The sequence below is a fragment of the Vicugna pacos genome, chromosome 22 (assembly GCF_048564905.1).
Source record: "Vicugna pacos chromosome 22, VicPac4, whole genome shotgun sequence".
Taxonomy (NCBI): Eukaryota; Metazoa; Chordata; class Mammalia; order Artiodactyla; family Camelidae; genus Vicugna; species Vicugna pacos.
Genome location: NC_133008.1, coordinates 22061676 through 22086423, shown reverse-complemented (window position 1 = coordinate 22086423; position 24748 = coordinate 22061676). Strand labels below are relative to the sequence as shown.

General features: G+C 47.4%; 2 protein-coding genes across 2 annotated transcripts; both read right to left on the bottom strand.

Annotated features, from left to right (window-relative positions):
- Positions 1-1487: 1487 nt before the first annotated feature.
- On the bottom strand, positions 1488-4632 carry CCDC194 (coiled-coil domain containing 194). The gene is made up of 4 exons (XM_072946978.1): positions 4298-4632; positions 3061-3157; positions 2525-2657; positions 1488-2101 (listed from the first exon to the last, which is right to left on the bottom strand). Exons 1-4 carry the CDS (start codon positions 4619-4621, stop codon positions 1951-1953), a joined length of 705 nt encoding a protein of 234 aa, XP_072803079.1. The 5' UTR covers positions 4622-4632; the 3' UTR covers positions 1488-1950.
- Positions 4633-7463: 2831 nt separating this feature from the next.
- BST2 (bone marrow stromal cell antigen 2) lies at positions 7464-10713 on the bottom strand. Its single transcript, XM_072946979.1, has 5 exons — positions 10332-10713; positions 9476-9551; positions 9149-9206; positions 8747-8877; positions 7464-8510 (listed from the first exon to the last, which is right to left on the bottom strand). The coding sequence occupies exons 1-4, from the start codon at positions 10455-10457 to the stop codon at positions 8766-8768; spliced, it is 372 nt and encodes a 123-aa protein (XP_072803080.1). The 5' UTR covers positions 10458-10713; the 3' UTR covers positions 7464-8510; positions 8747-8765.
- Between the last annotated feature and the right edge of the window lie 14035 nt (positions 10714-24748).

The following is a 24748-nucleotide window of genomic DNA, read 5'->3' as shown; positions in this document are numbered from 1 at the left end:
ATTGGTGGAAATTGAGATTGTGTCCCATTTTTTTTTTTGCAATTACCAAGAATTCCCTCATTCTCTCCCCTAATCCTGTCTCCTTTTTTAAAGTAAACTTTTTATTTTGGAATAAGTTTAGATTTACAGAAAATTTGCAGAGATAATACAGAGAGCCTCTGAATACCTCTCACCCAGTTAATTTCATTGTTAACATCTTGTATAGCATGGTTCATTTGTCAAAACTAAGAAATTAATCTTAGTATATTACTATGAACTAAACTCTAGACTTTATTTAATTTCCTCATGAAGTGTTTTTCTGTTCCAGGATCCAACCCAGGATTCACCGTTGCATTTAGTCCATCATTTTGTATGCATTTAAATATGACTGTAGAAAAATTCTTGAAGAGGAATTGATAGGGCAAACAGTAGATGCACTTTTAATTTGAGACATTCTAGAAAATTGCCCTCCTAAGTGGTTGCACCCATGAGCAGTCCCACCAGCACGGTGTGGGATTGCTTGCTTCCCCACAGCAGTGCCAACACAGTGTATTCACAAACTTTTAATTGGTTTTTATTTTTATCTTTGCCATATGAATGGGTAGAAAGTGGTACCATATAGTTTCAGTCCGCATTGCTTCTTGAGGAACGAGACTGTGCACATTTTTGTGTGTCTCTTTGAACTGGCTGCCGATGTTCTTTGCCTATTTTCTACTGAGTTATTTTTTGAGAAATTAATTTAGAAGAGATCCTTACATACTAAAGAAAGTAGTTTATTCCTGGATATTAAAAAAACTATCTGAAATGGATCTTTCTTTTCTTCCAAAAGATTTTCTACAGAGTTGTTTAGATATAGGAGAGTTTCCACTAATTCTCTTGGGTTTTCTATATACAGTCATACCAACAGCAGATAATATCATTAGGTTGAATCATCACAAAAACCCAAACTCAGACACGACAAAATAACCAGACTGGGCTTTTAAATGCCAACATCATGAAAGGCAAAGACAGACTGAGGAATATTCCAGATTAATACAATGTGTAAACCAGGACTCCTTGTTATAACTTCTTTGTTAAAAAGGACATTATCAGAACAGTTGGCAAAATCAGATTAAGGTTGAGAGATTAGAACCTAAGTGTCCAGCGAATGGCTAAAGATGTAGCATACATATACAATGGAATATTACTAAGCCATGAAAAAGAGCATTGCCATTTGCAACAACATGGTTGCTTCTGAGGGGTATTATGTTAACTGAAATAAGTCAGAGAAAGACAAATACTGTATAATCTCACATGAAATTGTTGCTATTATGATAAATTCTTCAGAATTTTTCTCATTTGATCCATCAGTATGGTGAACTTTTTGAACAGACTTCCAAATACTGAACCATCTCTGCATCTCAGGCACATGTCTTTATGTTAAGGTGTATTTTAAAAATATGTTACATGATTCTCTGCTAAAATTCCATTTGGAATTGTACCCTCCTCAAAGGGAGAGGGGTCTGTAGTTTTCCTATTATGCCATCTTTCTCAGCTTTTGGTGTCCAGGATCTGCTGGCTCTCATTATTCCGACAATTACAGACAAGGTAAACTGAGGACCAGAGAGAAGTGATTCTTTCAGCCTACTCCTGAAGCCAGGAGCCAGGGTGGACCCTAAGTCCTTATATCTGTGGGATGTGGACAAAATTTTCCTTAGAGGGGACTTAGGCCCTGGCTCTGCACTGTCTCACCTTGTGACCAAATGGACCTCAGTTTTTCCGTCTGTAGTACAAGCACTAGATGGTCAGGGAGAGAGGGTCGGGTCTTCTTTCTGAACACTTTCCGTTCAGGGCGACTGCTGGGTCAAAAGCTGAACGCTGCTGGGTGTAGACTGGGTATCTCATCCAGCGTGGGCACCTCTATATGTGTCCCTGCAGGGCCCCCAGTGTCTGTCCTCCTGGCCTGGAGCCCCAATCTTGCTGGGGGCTGACTCACCCTCGTGCGCGCCTCGCTGGTCGCCGGCAGCTTCCCGATGTTCCCGGGCGAGAGCGCGATCGGGGGCTCGGCCGGGGTCGGGACCCCGAGCGGGTCCGTGGGTGTGGCAGTCTGCGCTGGGGGCCCATCTGGGCTTCCAGGGCGTTACTGCCGGGAAGGGGGAAGGGACCTGTCAGCACCTGGAGACTCTCCAGCATTCTTTCGCCCTTCCTGGGAACCCCACTCCTCAGAGATCCCATGCTCCACCCCTGGCCATTTCCAGGCCCCTCCCCAGGGACTCCCAAACTTTTTCCCAGAAGCTCCGCCTCCAGGCCCCAAGCCCCTCCCTCGATATTCGCTTTTTCTTGCACCCTCACTTCACTCCTCGCCCTCCCCGAAGCCCCCACGATGCCCCCAACTCCAGGAAACCAAGCCTTCAGAGTGTCCGCCTCAACCAGGGCTTCCCGCCCCCTAAGAGCCCGCCTTGCGTCACCACCCCCAGGTTCTACTCCAGCACCTTAACTTCGCCCCTCCCAAGGCCCCGCCCACACGGCCCACTCCCCCGCCCCTTCCGACCCCGGCCTCACTCACACGCGTTCGCGCAGCGCCGCCTCCCGGGCTGCGCAGGCTTCACCCTCGGCCTCGGCCGCGCGTGCGCGCCGCTGTGCCTCGTCCAGCCGTTGCGCAGACTCGGTGGCCGCCGCCTCCCAGCGCGCCAGGGCTTCTGCGGGAGCAGGGAACCCGATAAGGTTGGAGATCAGGCTCTCGCCCCGCGCACATCCGCTCCAAGTTTATAGTCTACCAACTACTTGCGTAATTTGTTTTATTTGAATTAAGTTTGTGTGCTGTTTGCATGACCTTCACGTGCCATTTGCATAGCTTTTCATAGGTTTACATTGCTTTGGGGAGTCCTTACATGGCGTGTGCGTATTTTGTTGCATTTGCATTGTTTTGTGACATTTGCAGAACCTTTGCATATTATGTGCATTTCTTTCACAAGTTTCCGTGTTCATTTGCTTTATGTTTGCACCTGTGCGATTGCACCTGTGCAAGTCATTTGCGTAGGTAGGAACCTTCTAGGCTCCTCTCACCTCTAACCCTGCCCATTCCTTTGCACCCCAACACACCTGTCAGCGCCCCGTTCTCAGCCCCCATCTGGGTCCCCTGTGCCTTGGCCTCGTCCATCTCAGTCTTCAGTGTCATCAGTTGGGTCTGAAGCCGACTCTGCAGAGTGGAGAGGAAATGAGGCGGGTAGAGGGAATGGGAGAAGGAGTGAATTGGCCCCGCCCCTTCTAGGGGAGACTGAGACGACACTAATGTTCCTTAAGCTTTATTTGCAATGTCCTTGAAGGTCCTGTAATTGTAAAACTCGGAAGTGGTCTCTGAAGTCTGGGGTACGAAGTGGTGACTGGTGCCTGACTGGAAGGAGATCTCTGCCCAGGTCCACCAATCCCCACTCCAGATCAACGGGATGTAGAAAAGGTTTAGCTCTGCCGACAGACACTGGTTCCAATCCTAGCTGTAGACTTGCCGATGGATTTTAAACGAACACAAGCCAATTTGGTGTTTGACAATGTTGGGTTTCTAGGGTATCCTTAGTCACTTCTGTGAGACATTCTGCAAAGCAACTGGCCTGACTTCCTCAGAGAATCTTCAATAGAGGGGCAGAGCCAGAATTTGAACCCAGGGCAGATTGCCTTTAACTTGGCTGCCCCAGGTACTTCACTTAGGCAGGCAGGAGAGGCAAGTTTCAGTTTCTAAAATTCACACACTGCCCAACCACTACTGGGCGGGGTACACAGAGGTATGCAGTAGTTACTCAATAAATGTGAATGGTTGGGACTTTGAGGATGGTTTTTCTGTGAGGCCCAGGGCTGGGAAGGGTTAAGAAAGAGTCTGAAGGAGGTGGCAAGAGGAAAAGGGAGGACCTGGCTGGTACCTCCCCCAAGAGGCCAACTTTAGCCTCTTAATTACAGGTGACTTGAATGTCCCTATCTTGAAATAGGGCTGCTGGACACGGGCCGGGCTAGGGTAATGGAGGGTTGGGGAGGAGTGTTGAGTGGGTGTCTGGGGGGAGGGTTAGCTCAGGGCCTCCCCAGGTGGGCTCAGGGGTCTGGGGCTTCCCTAGCTACCGACCATTGACCTGGCAAATAGCAGAGAAGAGTGGAGCCTTCTTGGTCAGAAGGTAGACTCAAGGATGAACTGGCAATGTAGGAGTTGGAAGGAATTACGGTGCTATTCTCATTTGCCTCCCTCAGTTGAAGAACTGAGGAAACCAAGGCCCAGGGGAGGGACCCTGGGGATGTATGTAAGCCCTCTTCCCCCAAAGCCTGAATTTCCCAGCACCCCACCCTACCCACGTACCTGGCGGCCCTCACAGGCCCTTAGGGCCTCCTCCAGCTGCCCACGGACACTCTCGGCCTGGTTCAGCTGCCTGGTCAGGGCCTCCTCGCGCTGGGCCGCCTCTGCCAGCCGCCGCCGCAGCTCCTCGACTTCGGGCGCCGGGTCCCCAGGCGGCACCGTGGTGTTGGTCCCTGGTTCTGGGCAGCGAGGCTTCCGGGAGGCCGAGGCGGCCAGATTCCAGGCCAGTAGGGCTGCTCCGGCGGCCACCGCTGCCAGAAATACAGCGGCCCCGCAGAGGGCAAACACCCGCCATGCGCGTCCCGGCTCCGGCCCCTGCTCGGCCATGCCGCCGTCCACAGCTCTAACCCCAGACGGCCACGAGCATTTAATTGGCACCTTGGGGAGCCAGGGACACCCACGGTTCCGCCCCGCCTGGCGGTGGCTTCTAGTTTGTTGGGAGGGGCTGGACCTGCGCCAGGGGCAAGTCCAGGCTACTTGAGCCCAGGACGGGACTTGGGGGTCCTGGGTTCCAGTCTCGCTTCTGCATCCCATGTGCTGTCCTCTGAGACTCAGTTTCCCTCTCTGTGAAGTTAAGACGACAGCAGCTCCTGTCCTACTGGGTTTATTGGGAATCACATGAGCACATCTGCACATAGCACTCACTTCCACAGGAGGATGCTCTGCGAATGTCTAGGGGTATATTGTCCCCACTCTGTTCATGAAGAAACTGAGGCTACTTGAGCAACTGAAGTCAGCCTGGCTCCAGCTGCCACACTTTTTGTGACCTGCTGTGAGGGCCAGAGGGTAGATGCAAGGATGGACAGGCCCCATATCCCTGACTGTTCTCCACTAGGCCACCAGGGGGCAAACTTACAACGTGAATCTAGGCCAGCTTATCCCCTTCCCCTAACTTCCCTTCCCTGTGGCAAATCAAATCCTCCTCTTCCCCTTGGGCCCTCATCCCCCTTCATCTCCTCCTGGCCCTCCTCCATTGCCATCTCCCTTCCTCCTCTTCGCTCACCCTACTTTCCCCCTTGTCTCCCCACCATCTTCCCATTTTCCCTCTACCCTTCCCCATTTCTTAATCCTTCCCCCTTCTCTTCCTCCTTCCCCTGCAAGGCCCCTAGCAAGTATTTGATGTCATTTCCTCCTGCCGACTCCCTCCAGCCTTCAACAGTCTTCAGGCAAGTGCATTCCTACCCCAGGGCTTTTGCATTGGTTGTTCCCTCTGCCTGAGGGCCCTATCCTCTCTCTTTGCCCAGCTAACTCTTCCTTACCAGCTCTCCCCTGTCTACCAGAGTACCTCCTCCTCCAGAACTCTCCCCCTTCCCCATTAAGTCAGGCTGCTTTGGATCAGTTTCCTCAGCTCTGCTGTAGTTTTATATCTTATGTGTTTGGTTCCTGGCTGCCTCCCCCATCAGACTGGGTGAGCCCCTAAAAGGCAAAGCCCGCAAAGCCTCCTTCCCTCTGCCATGGCATGGACCTGGAGCACAGCAGTTATGTAATAAATGTGAACTAGAATCTGTGTCCCTCCCTGCCTCCCACGTCACATAAAGAAACTGCCCAGAGAGGCCAAGTCTCAGGCCAGGGACACACAGCAGCTGCTGGTCCCTGCCAGATTCCTATTGGAGCTGGACCACCCCCTACCCTCCAGACCTGTAGCACCCCTTAGTCCTGACTTCTCAACCCCTGGCTGAGTCACAGCCAGCCAGGGAAGAGGGGCATTTTTTGGAAAGAGAGAAGTTTATACCCCGGCCCTTGTGTGGGGTGGAGGGAGAAACTGAGCAGGTTGAACCCATGATCTTTGGCAAACCTGTCTCCCTCCATCAGCGAGACACAGCTCAGATGTGGTGGGGCAGTGCTGTTTGGGGACATTCCAGTAGCCCAAGTTGGGAGTTGGGGTGGAGGATGTTGGGTGTGGGTGGGAATGGACTGAGGTCATGTGAGAATGGCTTGCTTACTGGCAATTGAGAGAACCTGCTGGAAGCAGAGGATTCCATAGTCTGAGCAGCTGAGAAACCCTGAGCAAGTCCAATCACTTCTCTGGACCTCAGTTTCCTCATCTGTTAGATGGGGCTATTGAAGGGAATGTGAAGTGACTCAGTCATTGTAAAGGGATTCTGTGAGGGCTCCGACAGAAGTGAGGGGGACCCAAGACTTGCCCTCTATAGCTGACGTTTTCACTGGAATTGATTCTGCTCCCACCTCCCCGGGGAAAAAGAGAACTTGGTAATGTCTGGAGGCAGTTTTTGTTGTTGTTGCCACATCCTGGGGGTAAGGTGTTACGGGCATCTAGAGGGTGGGGGCCAGGGATGCTGCTAACATCCTACAGTGCACAGGACGGTCCCCAACGCAGAGAACAATCCGACCCCAAATGTCAAGGATTCTGAGGCTGAGAAACCTTGCCCTCAAACTTCAGAGTGAAGAATGGGTGTCCCTAGCAGGAGGAGCTGCTCACTAGTCAAGGCTGTGAGGCAGGAGGGAACTTGACAAAGTTCCAGAGAAATGATTGGGGCAGGAGGAGGGGGGTTGGAGCAAGGGGAAGTTAGGGGACAAGGGGGTCAGAGGGCCTGTGGCAGGGATGGTGTTTGGGGGTCCTTAGGAGGACAGCAGAAGCCATAGAGGGGGAATCTACCAACCATCTGAGTGGGGACCATGGGACCTGAGGGCAGTGCAGAATTCTGGGAATTCTGGGTAGATGCAAGCATCCACCCCCAGTGCCACATACAGGAAGCTGCCTGGACAATAGTTGGGATTCCAGGAGAACTTAGAGGAAGGAAGAGGAGGGAACTGTGGGGCATGGGAGGATGCAAGAAAGTGGGTTAAAGGGTCTGTCAGACCGTAGCCCTCAATTTTGAGAAGCAGAGAGGCTCTCTGGAGGAGGAGCTCCCAGAGCTTGGTACTGCAGGATGAATAAGGGTTTGGGGGATGTAGAAGAGGGGGGCATTGTGACACAGGCCTGGTCTGTATGTGTCTGCAGATCCAGATTTGAATCCGAGCCCTGAACTTTCTGTGGGAAGGGATTGGGAACCAGGACAAAGTGTCTCTTTCAAAGCCTCAGTTTGCCCCTGGAACCACTGTTATTAGGAGAAGATCTGGTGAGGAGATGGGAGTAGACCACTCTGCAGGCATGTTGCTGAAAGATCAGCTCTGTCCCTGACAAGGCAAATAACTCAGAGACCAGGTCTTAGAGTTTAGAAGAGGTAGCTTTATTGCTTTGCCAGGCAAAGAGGCCTCACAGTAGGCTAGTGCCTTGAAAACTGTGAGCCCGTTTTAGGGCTGGGGCTTAGTGATTATACAGTGAACAAATTAGGGTGTAAAAGGGGACATGAATTAACAAAAGTCTCTGTTAAATCTTCCTCCTGGAAGCAGAGGATTCCGTAGTCTGAATCTTGGTGTGTCCGCCCATGACCTTCTTTATCTGATCAGATTCATCAGGCACCAGAAGGAACTTCTAGGGGTCTGGTCATTTTCCTAGGATTATTGTCCCATGACTCCCTTCCTGGGGGAATGACTCAAATTCCAAACATGATTGTAAACTTCAATTGCCAGAGTAAGGTAAAATAAACAAGGAAGTTAGTAACTCTAACTCTAATGATGGGCCTGGGGCTGGGGCCAGTGTCCGGTTAATCAGATTTGCTGACCATTTTAAAAGCAAACGGCAAGTATAGGGCCAGGAATTAGCCTAAGTGTGGCCATTTTGTTATTTCCCCTTCAGACAGGGAGCACTGACCTGGGTGTAGAGTCCTTTAGGATGATCCCAGCAGAGGAAAGGGCTGGGGAGGCAGTGGAGTGGTGCCTGCTGGAACCCCAGGGATTCCTGGGGACATTCTAGAACAGGGAAGGCTGGGGGTAGATGTCAATGGGTGTCCACCCTTGCCCACAGGGCAGGTCCCAGATGCTTGGGGTGGCGCAATAATACTCCAAAAACTTCAGAGTAAGGTTTTTCCCCCCCTCAATGGGGCCCAAAGAGCCCAGAAGGAAGTGACCTTCTAGAAACCGTAACAGCAAGAAGCACTCTGCATGCCCTCCCCAGCTCTGGGGCAGCCTTGGGCCCACTCCACTACGTCTCCATTCCCAAGGCATCCCTCGGGAGCTGCCCCATGGACCCCCTGCTGCCACCCCATTCCCCACCCCCCCAACCATGTTGCCATGTGGTCCCCTCAGGACTGGCTAGGTCAGGAAGCCTCGAAGGACAAAGCTGAGTGGGAACCGGACCAGTCCAGGTTGTGGCCTAAAAAACATCAAAACAGGGACTCAGAGGTGGACAGAACATGGGCTCCGCCCTCTCCGAAGCCCCGCCCGGCTCCAGGGCCCCCTCCCTCCTCAGGGAGCTCTCTGTCCCGCTCCAAGATCCTTCTCCTCTGTGCCCAGCCCTCTACCTCAGCAGACAGGTCACCTGCCCAGGCCCTGACCCATCCCTGACTCCGACCCTTCCCAGCGTCTCCCCCTGGCTACTCCTCTCCTTACCAGCCGGCTTCCTGGGACCTCAGCCCTGCCAAGACTTGAGGCATAGGCTCAACATGTTCAGAGTGATCAGGAAGCCCAGGATGCTCCAGCAGCTGGAAGAGCTGTTAGCTACTGAGGCCTCACTTCTTTCTCTGGAGTAGAGATAGGGACAACTCTGGCAGCTGCTGGATGGCTCCAGCAGCTCTAGGCTTCTCCCCTAAGAATCTCCACTCCTCCACCCACCACCAAGTCACTGGGGAGGAGAGTGGGCAGTGGCCAACCCATGGCTGTGTGACACAAGGGACAAGGCTGAGGCTTTTAAACTTTGCTCCCTGAGCAACGATGAGTTTCTCCGAACCAAAGGGGTCCAGAGTCTTGGGGGTGGGGTGAAAGGGGCGTGGCCTGAGGGGCGTCATCTCGGACCTTTGTCGCTCTGCCTCCTCCAAAGTGTTGAGCTTCTGTTTCAATGTCAGGACCTCATCTGGTGGAGAGTGGCGGGGAGACAGAATCAGGGGCCCTGTCGACACGGTGGCCACCCCCCTTGCCTGACCCCACCCCCTCCAACCCTGCCCTCCTCCAGCCCCAGCTTGGAAAGCTGGCCCACTCCCTTACCCACCCCTCCAACTGGATTCTGGCCCGGGCCCTCTCTCCTGACCCCAACCCTGGGACCTTCCCTCCCCAGTCCTTTTCAATACCTGGCCCACCCCTCTGAGCCCCCTCCGTGGGACCCTGGACTTGTGCTTTGCTCACCCTGAAGCTCCTCCACATGTGCCAGCTGCTCCCGACCCAGAGCCTTCTCCTTCTCCAGAGAATCCCTCAGGGTCTCCTGGGATAGAGGGGAGGGTCAGGAACCGGGCTTCTGTCCTTGGGTCCTGGATCCCTCCCTAGGTCCTGGGGTCAGAGGAGCTCAGGTCCAACCCCTTCTTCAGTTTCCTCTCCAACCCTCCCTGCACCTCAGTCTCCCACCTTGAAGAATGGCCACAACTTCCCATCTTCCCAGGGCCACCCATAAGACTGTGATCCTCAAAATGGGAGTTTTGAGGCCCCCCACAAGAGACTTTGGAGGCTCCCAATGCCTAAACTCTAGGAGAAATTTCCAGATCCCCTGGGCTATTGCCCAGGGAGCTTGAGAGGTTCTCCCCAAACCAGAACCCAGGGGGATTTTGGAGCCAAAGTTACATGTCCAATGGGAGTGTCAAGGTCCCCTGCATCAGGACGCAAGTGAAGGTTTCAAAGTCTGTCTAGACGCAGTGGAAGTATCAAGAGCCCTTTCTTTCTCTGGGACCTGGTGAAGTCCCCATCCCAATCCCTTGAGGGGACTTCTCCCCCAACACTGGGGCCTGAGAGCAGTTTCTAGCTCCCCCAAATCAGTGCCCTGGAAATTGGAGAGTCCCCCCACATCCTAGCAGGGTTGCTGAAACCCCCGATTAGGGTGCTCTGGAGACTTTTAAGGCCCCCTGACAGCAGCACCCTGAAGAATTTAGAGGTTCCCAAACCATGGTGTGGATATCCAGGGGCAGTTTCAAAGTCTATCTTGATGGATCTCCATGTAGGCCCTGTGAGAGCGCCCCAAGCACAGGGCGCTCTAGAGGGTGCAGTGGCTTACCACAGTTTGGTTGCAGATGGTGGCCTGGGCTTTGGTCTCCTGTAAGACTTCCTGGGTCTGGGTTAGCTGCTGCTGCAGGAGGTTGGTGGAGTTCTGACACTCCTGCTCTGCTTGGAGGCCATCCATGCAGCTCTTGCTGTTGGCCCTGATAGCGAAGATGATCAAGGGCACAAGCAGAAGCACCACCACCACCACCACCACCAGGAACAGCAGAATCCTCAGCTATCTCGGCATCTTGCAGTCCTCCTGCATCCACTTCCAACAGTAGTCGAGCCTGGGCATAGGGCTGTAGTGATAAAAAGTGGGTGCCAACTAGATCTGCCAGTAGGGAGTTTGGATGGGAGTTAGAGAAGGGTGCTGGAACCTTCTGTGGACTGGGGCTGCCCCCTTATAAGCATAGGAGCTGTGCTGACCAATGACGAGTTCTGGGAGGGTCCTCTGACTTGGAGGTGTTGAATGTGAAATCTGCAGGCAGAGGACAGCCCAGGCTTTAGGTTTCGGTTTCCTTTTTCATTTTCCCAAGAAAAAAGGTGAGTTGTTTCTGCCAAATTATAGCCTTGGGGATTTCTGGGCTGGATGCTGGCCAATGAGATCCTTTGGAGGGGCAGCTAGGACTGCCTGCGACACCCCATCTCAAGTCCCTGCCCTTCTCTTAAATGTTTCTTTCTTTGCAGGAGGAGGGGGTAATTAGGTTTATTTATTTATTTATTTTAATGGAGGTACTGGGGATTGAACACATGCTCTCTACCACTGAGCTATACACCCTCTCCTACATGTTTCTGAGAGTGACAACTGCAGTTACTGAGCGCCTAGTGTATGTCAGCTTTGTCTCCATCTGTCCCATGACCTGAAGAGGCGAAGGACATTTTTGTTCCAGTCCCCAGATGAAAAAAGTGAGGTTGAGAGGTGAGTGGTGGACAGGGGGCCAGGTCTGGATCTGACCAAAGAGGCTGGGTTTTGAGTTCACGGGTCTCCGTGGTGACCTAGACCTAGCAGGGGTTCACTTAGCATCCCTGACCCCGCAAAGGGGACTACAGAGAGCCATAGAGGGTGTCAGAGGCAGGATCATAGCCTGGCGGAAGGAAGGGGGTCATCTGGATGGACACCCCCACGCCCTGTGACCAAGACTGCAGTTGCCCCACTTGGCCACCAGAGGCCGCCCCAGCCAACGAACAAGGTCGCCCAGGTACTAGTCTGGCTCCAGCCAGAAACAGCCTCCTACTTCCAGAATCTGCCCCTGCCACTCCAGGGTGCGATGTAAACCCTCTAAACCTCAGTTTCCTTATCTGTAAAATGGGGCAATAACAGGAGCAGCCTCATTAGGAGGGCCAATGAGGAGTTTTGAGTAAAGCGCTTTGGCATCCAGCAGGCTCTCAATGGGTGTATGGCTGGTCCTGTGGCACAGGGCAGGAGAGATGGATAATGTGAAAACAGGGCCACAGAGTGAGAAGCACATTTTGAGGAAAGACAATCAGGTCCATTTGGGACATGCTGAACCCAAAGGGCCTGGGGGGGGCTGTCTGGGAAGAGGCCCCTAAAAGAGGTTGGACCCTGGAGGGAGGTTTGAGGAAACTTAGGCCATACTGACCTTTCCTCTATGTGACCAAGGGAGCTGGAGCTTGCTGCTGGAAATCAGCCTGATTACCAGCTGCCGGCTGTGACCTCTGGAAGGCAGCTGTGTGCTTTTTCCAGTGGCTTCTTTTAGTCACAGCCTGACCACAACCCAGATTCTCTTGGGTCAGCCATTTCTAGTGTTTGCAGTTAGCTGGGTCAGATGGTGGTCAGGGCCAAGGCCAGAAGCCCTGGCCTCCAGTTGGACATTCCTCTGCCTAGAAGCCCCCCAACCCCTTAAAGCCACTCAGCAGCCAAATGGCATGGGATCAGAGACAATCTTGTGGAGGAGGCCCAGGGGGAGCTTGTGTGCCCCACTCCTGCCAAAGATTAAGTTCTTGCCTCCTTGCAGTGTTAGAGTAGGCAGATAGCTAGATAGGAGCAGAAAAAGAAGGGGCCCGGGCCAAATGGCAGGAAACCATACATCTTGTGAACAATGGGGGTCCTTGGGCAGACAGAAAAAAAGCAGGAACCTCCGACCTGATAAGAGATCACACATTTTGGGGTGACAAATGTCCTAGAGGCAGGCAAAGAAAGCTGGGAAAAAGCAGGAATCTCCTGTGTCTGAATGTAACCATTTGCTCATTATGCCTCATTACAATAATATTAGCCTTGCAGATTAGAAGTATCTGTCATGCACCGACACTGTGACACTTCCAATTCATACTAAGGACAGAAATCCTTCCTCCCCTGGGGAAGGTGGAGCTCGGATGGAGATCAGGGAATACGATCCCAAACCCTTCCCTCCCCAATGAATATTCCGCCCATTCATTTTTACCCTCTGTAACCAACTTGCCAAAGAAGCTCAGTGCAGCTGCTCACCCGAGCCTGCCTGCTCTCTCCTTGACAGTGTACTATCCATCCCTTAATAAATCCTCACTTTACTTTCTTAACCTCCGCATGTCGTCTCCGAATTCTTCCAGGGATGAGACAAGAACCTAATTGTCAGCAACACCATAAGCAGGGGCCTCCCTCCCAGGCCAGGACTCCAGGTGCACAACGCTTGGCAAAGCTGACTTATGGGAGCCCCACTGTGCTAGTTTCAAACCTGAGAGTCAGCTCGGGACCACAATTTCCAGTGGAGGCTAATATTGTGTGTGAGCAGCCCTGCCTCTCTGTGAGACTGTGGGCAAGCGATTTCCTCTCTGTCTCAGTTTCCATAGCTATAAGATGGTGATAACAATAATAGAACTGTTAGGTGCCCCTTGCCCCATATTTTGCAGCCAAAGCAAGTACCTTATTCATCTCACTCTAGTCCTAGCTCTGCAAACAGAAAGTTTGTGATTTTTTTCTCTCTAAAATTCCAGGTAGAAATAGTTGTGCTACCATTCCTCAGCTTTTAGCTTTGTTATTTTTAAGTTTTTTTTGGGGGGGGAGGTAATTATGTTTGTTTTTTTTTATTTACTTAGTTTTAATGGAGGGACTGGGGATAGAACTCTGGACCTTGTGCATGCTAAAGCACACACTCTACCCTATAAGCTCCCCCCCAGATTTGTTATTTTTTTAAAGAAGCATTTTATTTTGGAATAGCTTTTGATTTGCAGAAAAATAGCAAAGATAATACAAAAATGTTGCCTGTACCCCACACCTCATTTCTCCTATTTTTACCATTTTACATCTGTATGGGACGTGTGTTAAAATTAATGAACCAGTACTGACTGAGAACATTATTGCTAACTGGAGTCCGTGCATTATTCAGATCTCCTCATGTTCCCTAATGTCTGTCCTGGGATCCCCAGGTTACATTTAGTTGTCATGTCTCTTTAGGCTCCCCTGGACTGGAATCCTTTCTGAGACTTTCTTGGTTTTGATGATCTTGACAGTTTTGAGGTGTTTTGAAGGATGGCCCTCAGCTAGGATTTGTCTGGTGTTTTTCTCATGATTGAACTGGGGTGATGGGTTTAGGGAGGACCACAGAGGCAAAGCCCCCTTCTCATCACACCGTGTCCAGGGCACATGCCACCAATATAACGTATCACTGTAATGTTGAAGTCACCTGGCTGAAGTGTCTACCAGGTGTCTCCACCGTCGAGTTACTCTCTTCCCCTCTTTCTGTGCTGTACCCTCTGGAAGGAAGTCACTATATACAGCCCAAACCTAAGGGATGAGGTGTCACCCTCCACCTCCTTGAGGGCAGAGCATCTGCATAAATTATTCGGGATTCTTCTGCCTGGGAGATGTCTCTTCTCCCCCATTTATTTATTTATTCAATCATTTATTTAAATCAGTGTGGACTCGGGGATATTTCTTTTACACTTTCCATTGTTTATTTTGTCATTCAAATAGTTCCAGCTTTGACTCTTTGTTTTAACAAACTAAGTTCCAAGGAAGTGTTCTGGAATATTCCTTGTAGGCAAGTAGAAACCAAATGTTTATAAGGGGCTCAGTTAAGGGAAGGTCAGGCAGAAAGAAAAATACCGTATGATATCACTCATATGAGAAATCTAAAAAAAGGAAAAATAAGACATTAATGAACTTGCCTACAAAAGAGAAACAGACTCACAGACATAGTAAACAATCTTATGGTTACCAGAGGTAAAGGGGATGGGAAGGGACAAATTGGGAATTCAAGATTTGCAAATATTAACTACTATATATAAAATAGATAAAAAACAAATTTCTTCTGTAATAGCATAGGGAACTATATTCTGTATCTTGTAGTAACCTATAATAATAAAGCATATGAAAACAAATATATGTATGTATATGCACGACTGGAACATGATGCTGTACACCAGAAACTGACACATTGTAACTGACTATACTTCTCAAAAAAAAAAAAAAGAGAGAGAAGGTTGGGGTAGGCAGGGAAGAGACATGATTCTAGGAGCAGAGAGCACACACAAAGGTTTTTCTTTTCATGGTTAATATTAAGACAATAACATAGAGACATTGAAGAAAAAAGTCCGTAAAGGACGCAAAGATCCAATCATCCTGCTTCCCTCCATCAACTATTTTCTTTCTTTTTTTGTTGTTTTTTAGGTTTTTTTTTTTTTCATTTTCTGGGTGTGTTCTTTTATGTGTAGCTCTCATCACCTTCTTTTCTTTAATTCTTATTTTTTATTAACATGTAGTCAATTTACAATGTTAGTTTTAGGTCTACAAATAAGTGATTCAGTTATGCATATAATTACATACATATATGTTTTTTCAGTTTCTTTTCCACTACAGCTCATTACAAGAAATTGAATCTAGTTCCCTTTGCTATACAGTAGGTCCTTGTTGTTTATCTATTTTACGTGCAGTAATGTGTATCTGTTCAACTGTTTTATTTCTGTTCATTAAACTACACATACATTTCATTGCATTGACAGAATGCCTTACTTTGGGACATTGAAGTGTTTTTAGTTGTGAGTAGCCCCGTGTGGGCGACAGAGGGACATCTCCATGCTTGTAGAAAGCCGCTGGCCCAGGGGCATTTCTGCCCCCAGGGGGACATTTGACAATGGCTAGAGCCAGTTTTGGTTTTCACAGCTGCAGGAGGAAGGGTGCTGGCCGCTAGCGAGTGGAGGCGGGGCTTACGCTCAACTTCCCACAGTGCACAGGACGGTGGTCCCACCGCCACAGAGAATGCTCCATCTCAGGAGTGTGGAGGGTGAGAAGCACTGCCCTGGAGGGTCTTAGGTGCAGCTTAGGAATCAGACCTCCCCTCAAATTCCATCTTGGCTCTGGACCAGCTACTTCATCCTGCTGACACTGTGGTTTCTTTCATTAGTTTTACTTATTTATTTATTTAGTGCTTTCTTATAGAATGGGTGTGATATCAGCTACATCCCAAGTCATTATGAGAATTAAATACATCAATATATCAAAAATGTTTGGCTCAATGCCTAGTGCATTCTCACTACCCTGTGAGACTTCATCCTTATCATCAGTTGATAAGTTTTGGATTTGACTGAATCCTTTCCTTAGATGGAGCTCCCCAAAATGGGGTTCCTGGGTCCCAGGGGAATGTGTGTCTCCCTGGCTCTTGCTTTCCCTAAAGAGGAGTCTAGAATTTAATCCATTGCCTGTCCCTGGGTGGATTCTTATCTCTCCAATCGTGTCACAGTTGTTCTTGTTTTCCTTCCAGCTCCTTCCCTGATCCCCGTTCCAGCAGCCTCTCCCTCTCCTATAATACACACCAGCTCCAGAGTGCCCTCGACCCACATTGGACATTTCCCTGGGTCTGCAGTTCAATCAGCACCCCTTTCTCAGTCTTGGGCCTCTGAAGCAGCCCCAGGACTGAGTGTGGGCATCCAAACCATGTTTTCTTGTTGGAAGAGGTCATTGAGAGGATGTGATGACCAGTTGACCTGAGAGCTGAACGGGGCAATTAGAGGCTCCTTATCTCTTCCTCTATCCTTTTCCACCCCCCTTCCTCTATACTAGAATATATGTTCTGCCCACTTTTCTCACTTCAAGCCACTTTAAGCCACAACCTTGAGAGAATAATGCATTTTTGAAGCCATCTGGTTGATACATCTGACTGAACCCCGTTAAGATCTCTGTATAAACTTGTAAGATCATGGTGGGTGAGGGCTGAGACCTACTCATCTTGCAGGCACCCAAGACAAGCCTTTTAAGTAAGTTTCCTTGCTTATTAAACCTGCCACCTATAATTATGGAGTGTTCTGCCTCCTTCTTCCGTCACTCCTTACCCTCTGTCTACAGGGGCCAGTTTCAGATTTCACTCAGGGAATACCAGCTTGGGTTGGTTCTGGAGGTTGGGAGCCAACAATTGGTGAGCCAGCCAGGAGACTGAAGGAATGGGCCTTGGGAAAGAGGCATCTGAGGGGGAAATTACTGGATGGCCATCGACCTCTGTGTGAGGAAGAGTGTCCTGTATATTAGATGCTTGTGGACCTCCACATGAGTACAGAGATGCCCTGAAAACATCACCTGGTCTAATGTGCTGTTTGAGGAACTGTGCAGAGTGCAGTTGAGCAAAGAAGGGAGATAAATGACTGTCACAGGGAGCTGGCCACCCATGCTAACTAGAGGCTGAAGCTCAGTTAGCAAATTGGAGGAAAAGTTGAGGTTAGAGAAAGATGTGAAGTTGTTCACTACTCTGATAGCTTTGGGGCTAGTGGAGAAGGTGGGAAAGCAGGATATTAAGTTGGAGAACTGAGTGTGCTGTTCTGCAAAGCTAGGAGGGTGCAAGCCGCCTCAGATTAAGGTTGGAGCACCTGCGATAAAGCCACTAAGAGGTGGGACCCCTGGGAAAGTGAGGGGACTGAAGGGGAGGATGTTAAGGTGATTGACGGTGAAATGGATGAAGCACCCTGTGCTGTCAGACCCCTAATACCAAGGACAGCAAATCACAGCAACCAAAAACCCAGCTGGTGGGGCAGCCCCCAGTCAGGAAGTGTTCCTGATGAGAGAATACATGCCTGCTGAGCTCACTGACCTGGGAAAACAAACCTGACTCTGGATCAGCTTTCAGAGAAAGCTTTTGATCAAAGCGGGGAAACATGAAAACGAATAAACAGAAACCTCATTTAAAATGGGGTGGGGAGGCCAGAAGGGTGAACTCCTATGACCTACCTCTCAGTGTCAATTCTGCAACAGACAGAGGTGGTACTTTTGCACCTCCAACAGGAAGAAGATGACTACTTTGCTACTCTGCAGGAGGAAGGAAGGATTCCTCCCTGCCCGGCAACAGACCAGCCAGTTAGAGACTGTCACAACTCAGCCAATGAAAAGCCACTACACTCTGAACTCCCAGTTTCCTCCAGTGGACTCTTTGTTTACAACAGCCCCTCCCAACTCCCCCTTCTCCTCTATAAGAGAACATTTCTCTCCTACGTTCTCCAGGCTTGTCTGTGGTTCACTATAATTTGCATATCCCAAATTGCAATTGTTTTCCCGAGTACCCCTCCTTCTTCTTCTTCTTTTTTTTTTTTTCGGTAAAATAACTGATTGTTTAATTGTTTTAGGTAAATTTTACTTGATGTCTGAGAAGTGGGGTCCAGAAAGACTGAGGATGGTAAGCAAACAGGTGCTGGTACCCACAGAGCCCACTGAGCCCAGTCCTTTCTTCCCAAGTTTGAGGGTAAATTTTCTCCTGGATTTAAAATCTGCTTTTTTTTTTTGCATTTTTAAAGTCTCCAGACTTTATTCAGGACCTGCTTTTTTTTTTTTTTTTTTTAAGGCTTTGTCCTTTCTGTGATTACCCATTTGGCACTTTGGCCTGACTTTTGAAACCAGGCTGTTTCTACTGAAACTGTACTAGTCCTCAGTCTGGTTCCTTTTGGCACCTGGGTGTTTCTATGGGAACTGTGCTGTTTAAGATTTTTCTTCCCTTTGCTCTAAAGAAAAACCTCTAAGAAATGGGATTACAGTCATCTAAATGTTTTGAGGGTTCCCCTCCACTCCCCTTTAGGGATCCCAGTCAACTTTATGTTTAAAAATCACAATCCTGGGGAGGGTGTAGCTCAAGTTGTAGAGCATATGCTTAGCATATTCAAGGTCCTGGGTTCAATTCCAAGTATCTCCTCTAAAAACAAACAAACAAACAAACCAAATTACCCCCCACTCCCCAATCAGTCTCTACTCATGCCCATTTCTAACTAAATGGACTGACTTAACCCCAAAATAATTTAGAACACTGATGGCCATTTTGGGGAACTTTTGAACTCCCTAAACTTAATTTTCTTAATATTGGACAGCCATGGCTCTAAAATTGTCCAAATTGAATGGGATGCCTATTTTGATTGATATTTTGAGGCTTCCGAACATTATCAGGAGTCAAAAATGGCCTCTCTGCAAAACGCAATTTTTAAGTTAACTGAAGCAAACAAAGAGAGACAACAAGGCCCTGAGGCTCTCCTTCCTCGCCTTCAACTTTTCTGTGTCGCAGCACCCGTCTCGTGCTAAGGCTCCACGTTTGTTGCCATCTTCCTCTTTCTCTTTGCGCTGCCTCCACTTCCTCTATAACCTTTGCTTCCCCATCCTAATTCTCTGGCCAAACTTCCCTTTTTCCCTAAATCGCTCTCACCCGCTCACCCCAAACCAATCAGAATCTGCCCTTTTAAAGTGAAATCTTCCAAGGACCCAAAGAAAACACAAGTTTCTGAGGTTCCCTGGACTGAGGCTGAATTGCAAACCATATGAATTGCAAGAGTTCCCGAAAGTAACTGAGGGTTCCCATAGGTTTGCTGGGGAATTTCACATAGGAGTTCAACCTATTCCAGACCCAGGTTCTCAGAATTTTTAATCAATAGAAATTGATAAAAGGCTGGACAAGAAATTCAGGCATGGGAGGCAGGTTATAGCTCAGTGGTAGAGTGAATGCTTAGTAAGCACAAGGTCTGGGGTTTAATCCCCAGTACTTCCATTAAAAAGGTAAATAAATAAATAAATGAACATAATTACCCTCTCCCCCACAATCAATCAATCAATCAATTAATTTAAAAAGAATATTATTAAAAAAATAAAGAAATTCAAGCATGACTTTACTGGGACTGCCGCAGCAGGAGGAAGTGAAAATAAGAAACAGATGCTCTTAATCACTCCCTGAGCTGAGTGGAGGAGGAAACAAGCCCAGTCCTTAAACAGGGAGAGGGTGGGGGCAGATCAGTGGTTTGGGGAGGAGGCATAGCTTAGGTGTTCTGCACATGCCCATGGAGGTGCTGTGTGATGGGATCATGCCCAGTACCTTGCTTTTGCTGGCACTTCCGAAATGGCAGCTGGTTTGTGGCCTTTTTGTATCTTATTGTTCATAGTTGCCCCAACTGAACATGTGTTGTAGATATTTTTAGTGCCTTGTAATTTCTTTGTATTCTGTTGCTCGAGGAGCCATTTGTCCGGATGCAAACACTCCTGGTAAAGAGTGCCAGGTCCCAGCCTATCTCAAAACAAGCCTGGCTATCTAGATCTGTATCAGTTAGTCCACATGCTTGTTGGTAAGGATCAAACCAAGTATTGGATGAAACAAGCTAACCCGATGGGAACATCCTTTGAAAAGGATTTAGGAAAAACAAACCCCTAACTTTTGTCAAGAGCCTAGAGCACTCACTAGAGTCCTCCACAGATCAATTGCAGTAGCTTTTTCTACACTCAATGACCAGAACAAAATTTAGGCTTGCACACAAAAATCTGATGTACCTGTTCATAACTACTATAATCAACTTCAGATTGTTTTCAAAGAAAATTCTGGTCTTTTTCAGATGTTGAATCCTCTGGGTAGCCTTTAACTCTATGTTTATTAATGGGCTGAACTGGGATCTTTCTCTTTTAGTTAAAAGGACCAGGGTGGAATGGGAAATTATGTCCACTCCAGATGTAGTTAATTCAGCAAATCAGCTTGCTTGCACCCTAGATGAGTCACCTAAAAGAAAGAACACCAAAAGTCTTAATTTTTAACTATAGCAAATGAAGGACTTCAAAAACCAAAAACCTAATTTCTCTATTTTTGCAAAAAGCCAGGACACTAGAAATGAGACTGTTATAAAGTTAAGCTTCCAGGCATCTTCAGTCCCCTTACCAGGCTTTCCAATGTCCTTCTAATTCCCAAGAATTACAGCGGCTCTTTCCAATAGTCTGTCTTAATCTGCTCAGAGAAACAACTCTCCAGATTGGGAATGAACCTCTGTCTGTCCCTTATTGACACTGGAGACATAGTCTGGATGTTCAACTCCTCTGCTCTAAAGCAGCCCCTGCCTCAGAGTACTGAAACAGTTCTAATATCGGGAGTCTCTAATGAACCTCAAGAATGAACCTTTTCCCTTTTGTTTAGGCCCCTTGAGAGAGACACACCCTTTTCTCATTAGTTCCTCAGCCCTTACTTATTTATCAGGCTGAAACGTCTTAGAAAAGTATTATGCCAGAATTTCTTTCTCCAGAAAGGGGGAAATAATTCTAGAATTTGAGAGTAGCAATCAAAATAGCCAATAAGTTAATTAGATAATCCTTCAGCATTTTTTATTTGCCCCATCTCTGATGATACTGGAGCTGATTCTGGAGACAATGATCATTTGTCCCTATTAATTCAGCTACCACCATCCTTATGGGCAAAATCTCCAACTGATGTTGGCAAAATCCACAGTGCATCTTCCATTGAGATCCAAACAGACCTCTCAAAACCTCTCCCTAGAATTAATCAATACTCTGTAAGTGAAGAAGCCCTTCAAGGTATAAACCTAATAGAAGATTACAAGTCATTATAATGGGCTTCATTATCCTTTATGCTAGTTCCTGTAACACTTTTATTCTACTTTTGAGAAAACCCAAGGGTTGAGGAGGTAGGTTTGTCTAGGTCCCTCAAGCAATGAGCAACATTATTATTTCTTGTCACCCTGTTGTTTCTAACTTATCAACACTACTAACATTCATCGCCACTGAAAGCAGAAGTTTCACCATAACTGATCTATGCAGTGCATTCTTCAGCATTCCAGCTTACAAGGCAGGCCAATATCTTTTTGCCTTCACATGGGAAGGACAGCAATACACCTCGACAGTAGTGCCCCGGGACTTCACAGAAAGTCCCTCTTAATTTTCACAAATCTTAAAATCTGATTTGGATGATGTAAAATTTTCTTCAGGCTCTACTTTTTTTTTTCAAAATATATGGGAGATTTGCTCCTATGTTGCCATTCTCAAACCTCTTCGCAGGAAGATGGCACCCACCTGTCAAAACTTTTGGTCTTGTAAAGTCTCCAAAGAAAAATTGCAGTTTGCTCAAATTCAGGTTCAATATTTAGGGCACCTGATCTCAGAACAAGGACTACATGTAGATCCAGGTAGGCTTCATGGGATCCTGAACTTCCCCAAACCTAAAACTAAGCACCAACTACGAGGTTTTCTCAGGCTAGCTGGCTACTGTCAAAACTGGACTCCAAAATTCTTTCTTTAAGGCCCAGCCCCTATATGCTTCATTAAAAAACAGCAAACTTAACCCCATTGTTTGGGGAGGTCAGGATGACATAGTTTTTGGAGCCTTAAAGAAGGGCTTAATGAGATCCCCGCCCTTGGACATCCTACTTATCAGATTCCTTCTCTCCTCTCTATTTGAGAAGAAAGGAAATGTCCTTGGAGGACTCACCCGAAAACACAGGAACCATCATTGACCCATAGGGTATCATAGCCAACATCTGGACCCTGTGGCACTGGAATACCCTCCTTGCCTCAGAACCGCTCCTGTGACTGCCCTTCTGGTTACGAAGAAATCACCAAAGAAATCAACATGGGATTCTCCATTATCCACCTTTGTACCCCCTGCAGTAGAAGCCCTCCTGAATTTCCATCACACTCAACACTTTTCAGGCAGTTGCCTCACCTCCTATGAAATCCTTTTGCTGATTGCTCTTCACATAACTCTTTCAGGTCGTAATAACCTCAACCCTGCTTTTTTTCTCCTCTCCTTCACTGACGAACTCCCTCATGATTGTTCAACACTGACAGATCACCTTTTGACTCCCTGTGATAATCTCCTCTAACCAATGTAGACTTCTCATGGTTTACTGGTGGTTCATAATTAAAGGATGGCCATGGTAAACATCATGCTCGGTATGCTATCACACCTCCCAAAGTCGCTGAGACAGCACCCTTACCTTTGGCTACTTCCACCCAACAGGCTGAATCACACACTCTCACTCAGGCTTGTACTTTAGCCAAAGGCAAAACTTCAAACATTTATACCAATATCCATTATGCAACTGGGGTAGCCCATGAATTTGAGATGTTATGAAAACAGTGAGGTTTTCTTACCTCTAGTGGGGAAAATATTAAAAATGGCTCTATTATCCAAAATTCTTCAGATGCCATACTCTTGCCAGCTGCATTGGCATTAAGATCCCTGGCATTCCTAGCTTGACTCTCTAGAGGCTAAAGGAAATCCATTCACTGATATTTCTGCCAAAAATGCTGCTTTCAAAGGAACCAGTGGCCAAACCTCTGTCATAGTCCAAAGGGGTGCTCCTCAAAATGACAATCTAGAAAATTGACTAGAAATGGCCAACAGTTGGCCCCAGAAAGAGAAAATCAATATTGGAAATCTAGTAACTGTTGGTTTGATAAAAAGGGAAAATTCTGGTTTAGTCAAATAACAAATGTATCCAACCAGAAATTCTAAGATTTGCAATTCTTATATTAAGCCATTATATTATAATATAGAATCATATATATAAAATAGTGGCTTGTATTATTATTACATTATGTTTATTTTATATTATATATAATAATACAAACCATTATTATATATATAAGAGTCCCACTTCTTACATTAAACCAATGCATTAAACCATTGGTCCACTAACAAAAATGATAGCATGCATGAATCAATATCGGTGGGGAAATATTAATAAAGCTGCAAAAAGTGCTTACCTTGCTTGTCCCATTTGTCCAAAGTACATGCAGGGAAACCTGTTCGCGCTGCTCCAGGATGTTTTGAATTGCCTAACAGCCCATTGGAGGTTTGAGAAATGGACTTCATGTAGCTTCATGCCCCCATCTCATGGATATAAACAGAGCTGTATGTTTTCTCACTGGACTGAAGCTTTCCCTTGTAGACAGGCCATTGTTTCTGCAGCTAAAATTTTGCTAGAAAAGATTATCCCTATCTGGGGACCCCCTCTGGAACTTTATAGTAATAGGGGAACCCATTTTACAGGTCAGGTACTTCAACAAGTCTGTGCTATTTGGCCAGTTTATAACACTTCCATTGTGTTTATCATCCTCAATCCTCCGGGTTAGTCAAATGCAACAGCACTATGAAGACTCAACATTTGTAAATGCCCTCCAAATACCTTGGCCAAAAGCATTGCCATTGGTTCTTCTAAATCTCAGATGCACCCCCTTTGGAACTCATAAACTCTCGCTCTTTGAGATAGTTATAGGATGTTCAATGCACCTAGCTCCCATTTCTTTTTATCTGCAGCTAATGAAAGTAGATATGCTTCAATATTGTAAGGCCTAATTGCTTCTATTAAAAATAACCACGCTTCGGTAGAGCGATCTTTCACAGTGTGCTCCAGGGCGATGAAGACCTTAAGCATCACACCTTGCAACCTGGAAATTTTGTCTATTAGAAAATACACCTCTAGAAGGATTCTTTCTTCAACCTTGATGGAAAGGCCCTTACCACATTCTGTCAACCAGCCCTTGTGGCACCACACTTAAGAGAACAGATTCTTAGGTTCATGTGACATATTTAGAGAAAGCACCAAACCCTGACTGGAATTTCACACCATTTGGTGACCGGAAGGTAAAGCTTTCCCAGAGTTGAAGTGGATGACATCTGATGAGACAGCTTTCTCAAGATGTCTGGACTCAAAGGCTTAGAATTTACAGAAGTCTCTCTTTCATCTGGACTATTAACTGACTGTGGATTCTTATCCAAATCCCTGGTCCCTGAATTTTCAAAATACAGGCTATCAATGTATTATTGATAAAACTTTTGGTTCCAAACATTTCTTTTAAGATAGTAATATTGGTTTTTTTTAAATGTCTGAAGTTCTGCTATTTTTGTGAAAAGTCCATTAACTATTGTCTCCTGTTTACTCCTGCACTGGGTCCTCTGAAAGCACTCGTTTAATTCTTCCAGTTTTGAATGTGCTTTCCTGTATTCACTATTCTAAGACATAGACTTCAGACGGGAAATGCCTGAGAGGTCTCCCCCCATCCTTGTCCCCAAAGCTGTGATTGACAAGGGGCAAGCCTATCAACCCCTAGTAATGTGAAAAAGGTACAAACCTTTGTAGGGATTTGGGGGTTTCAGAGGACTTTTATTCCCCACCTGGTGCAGTGCCTCCATCCTTTATACCACCTTTCAGCAAAGAAAGGGCATGTGTGGGACTGGGGATTAGAGCAGCAAGCCAAAAATACTT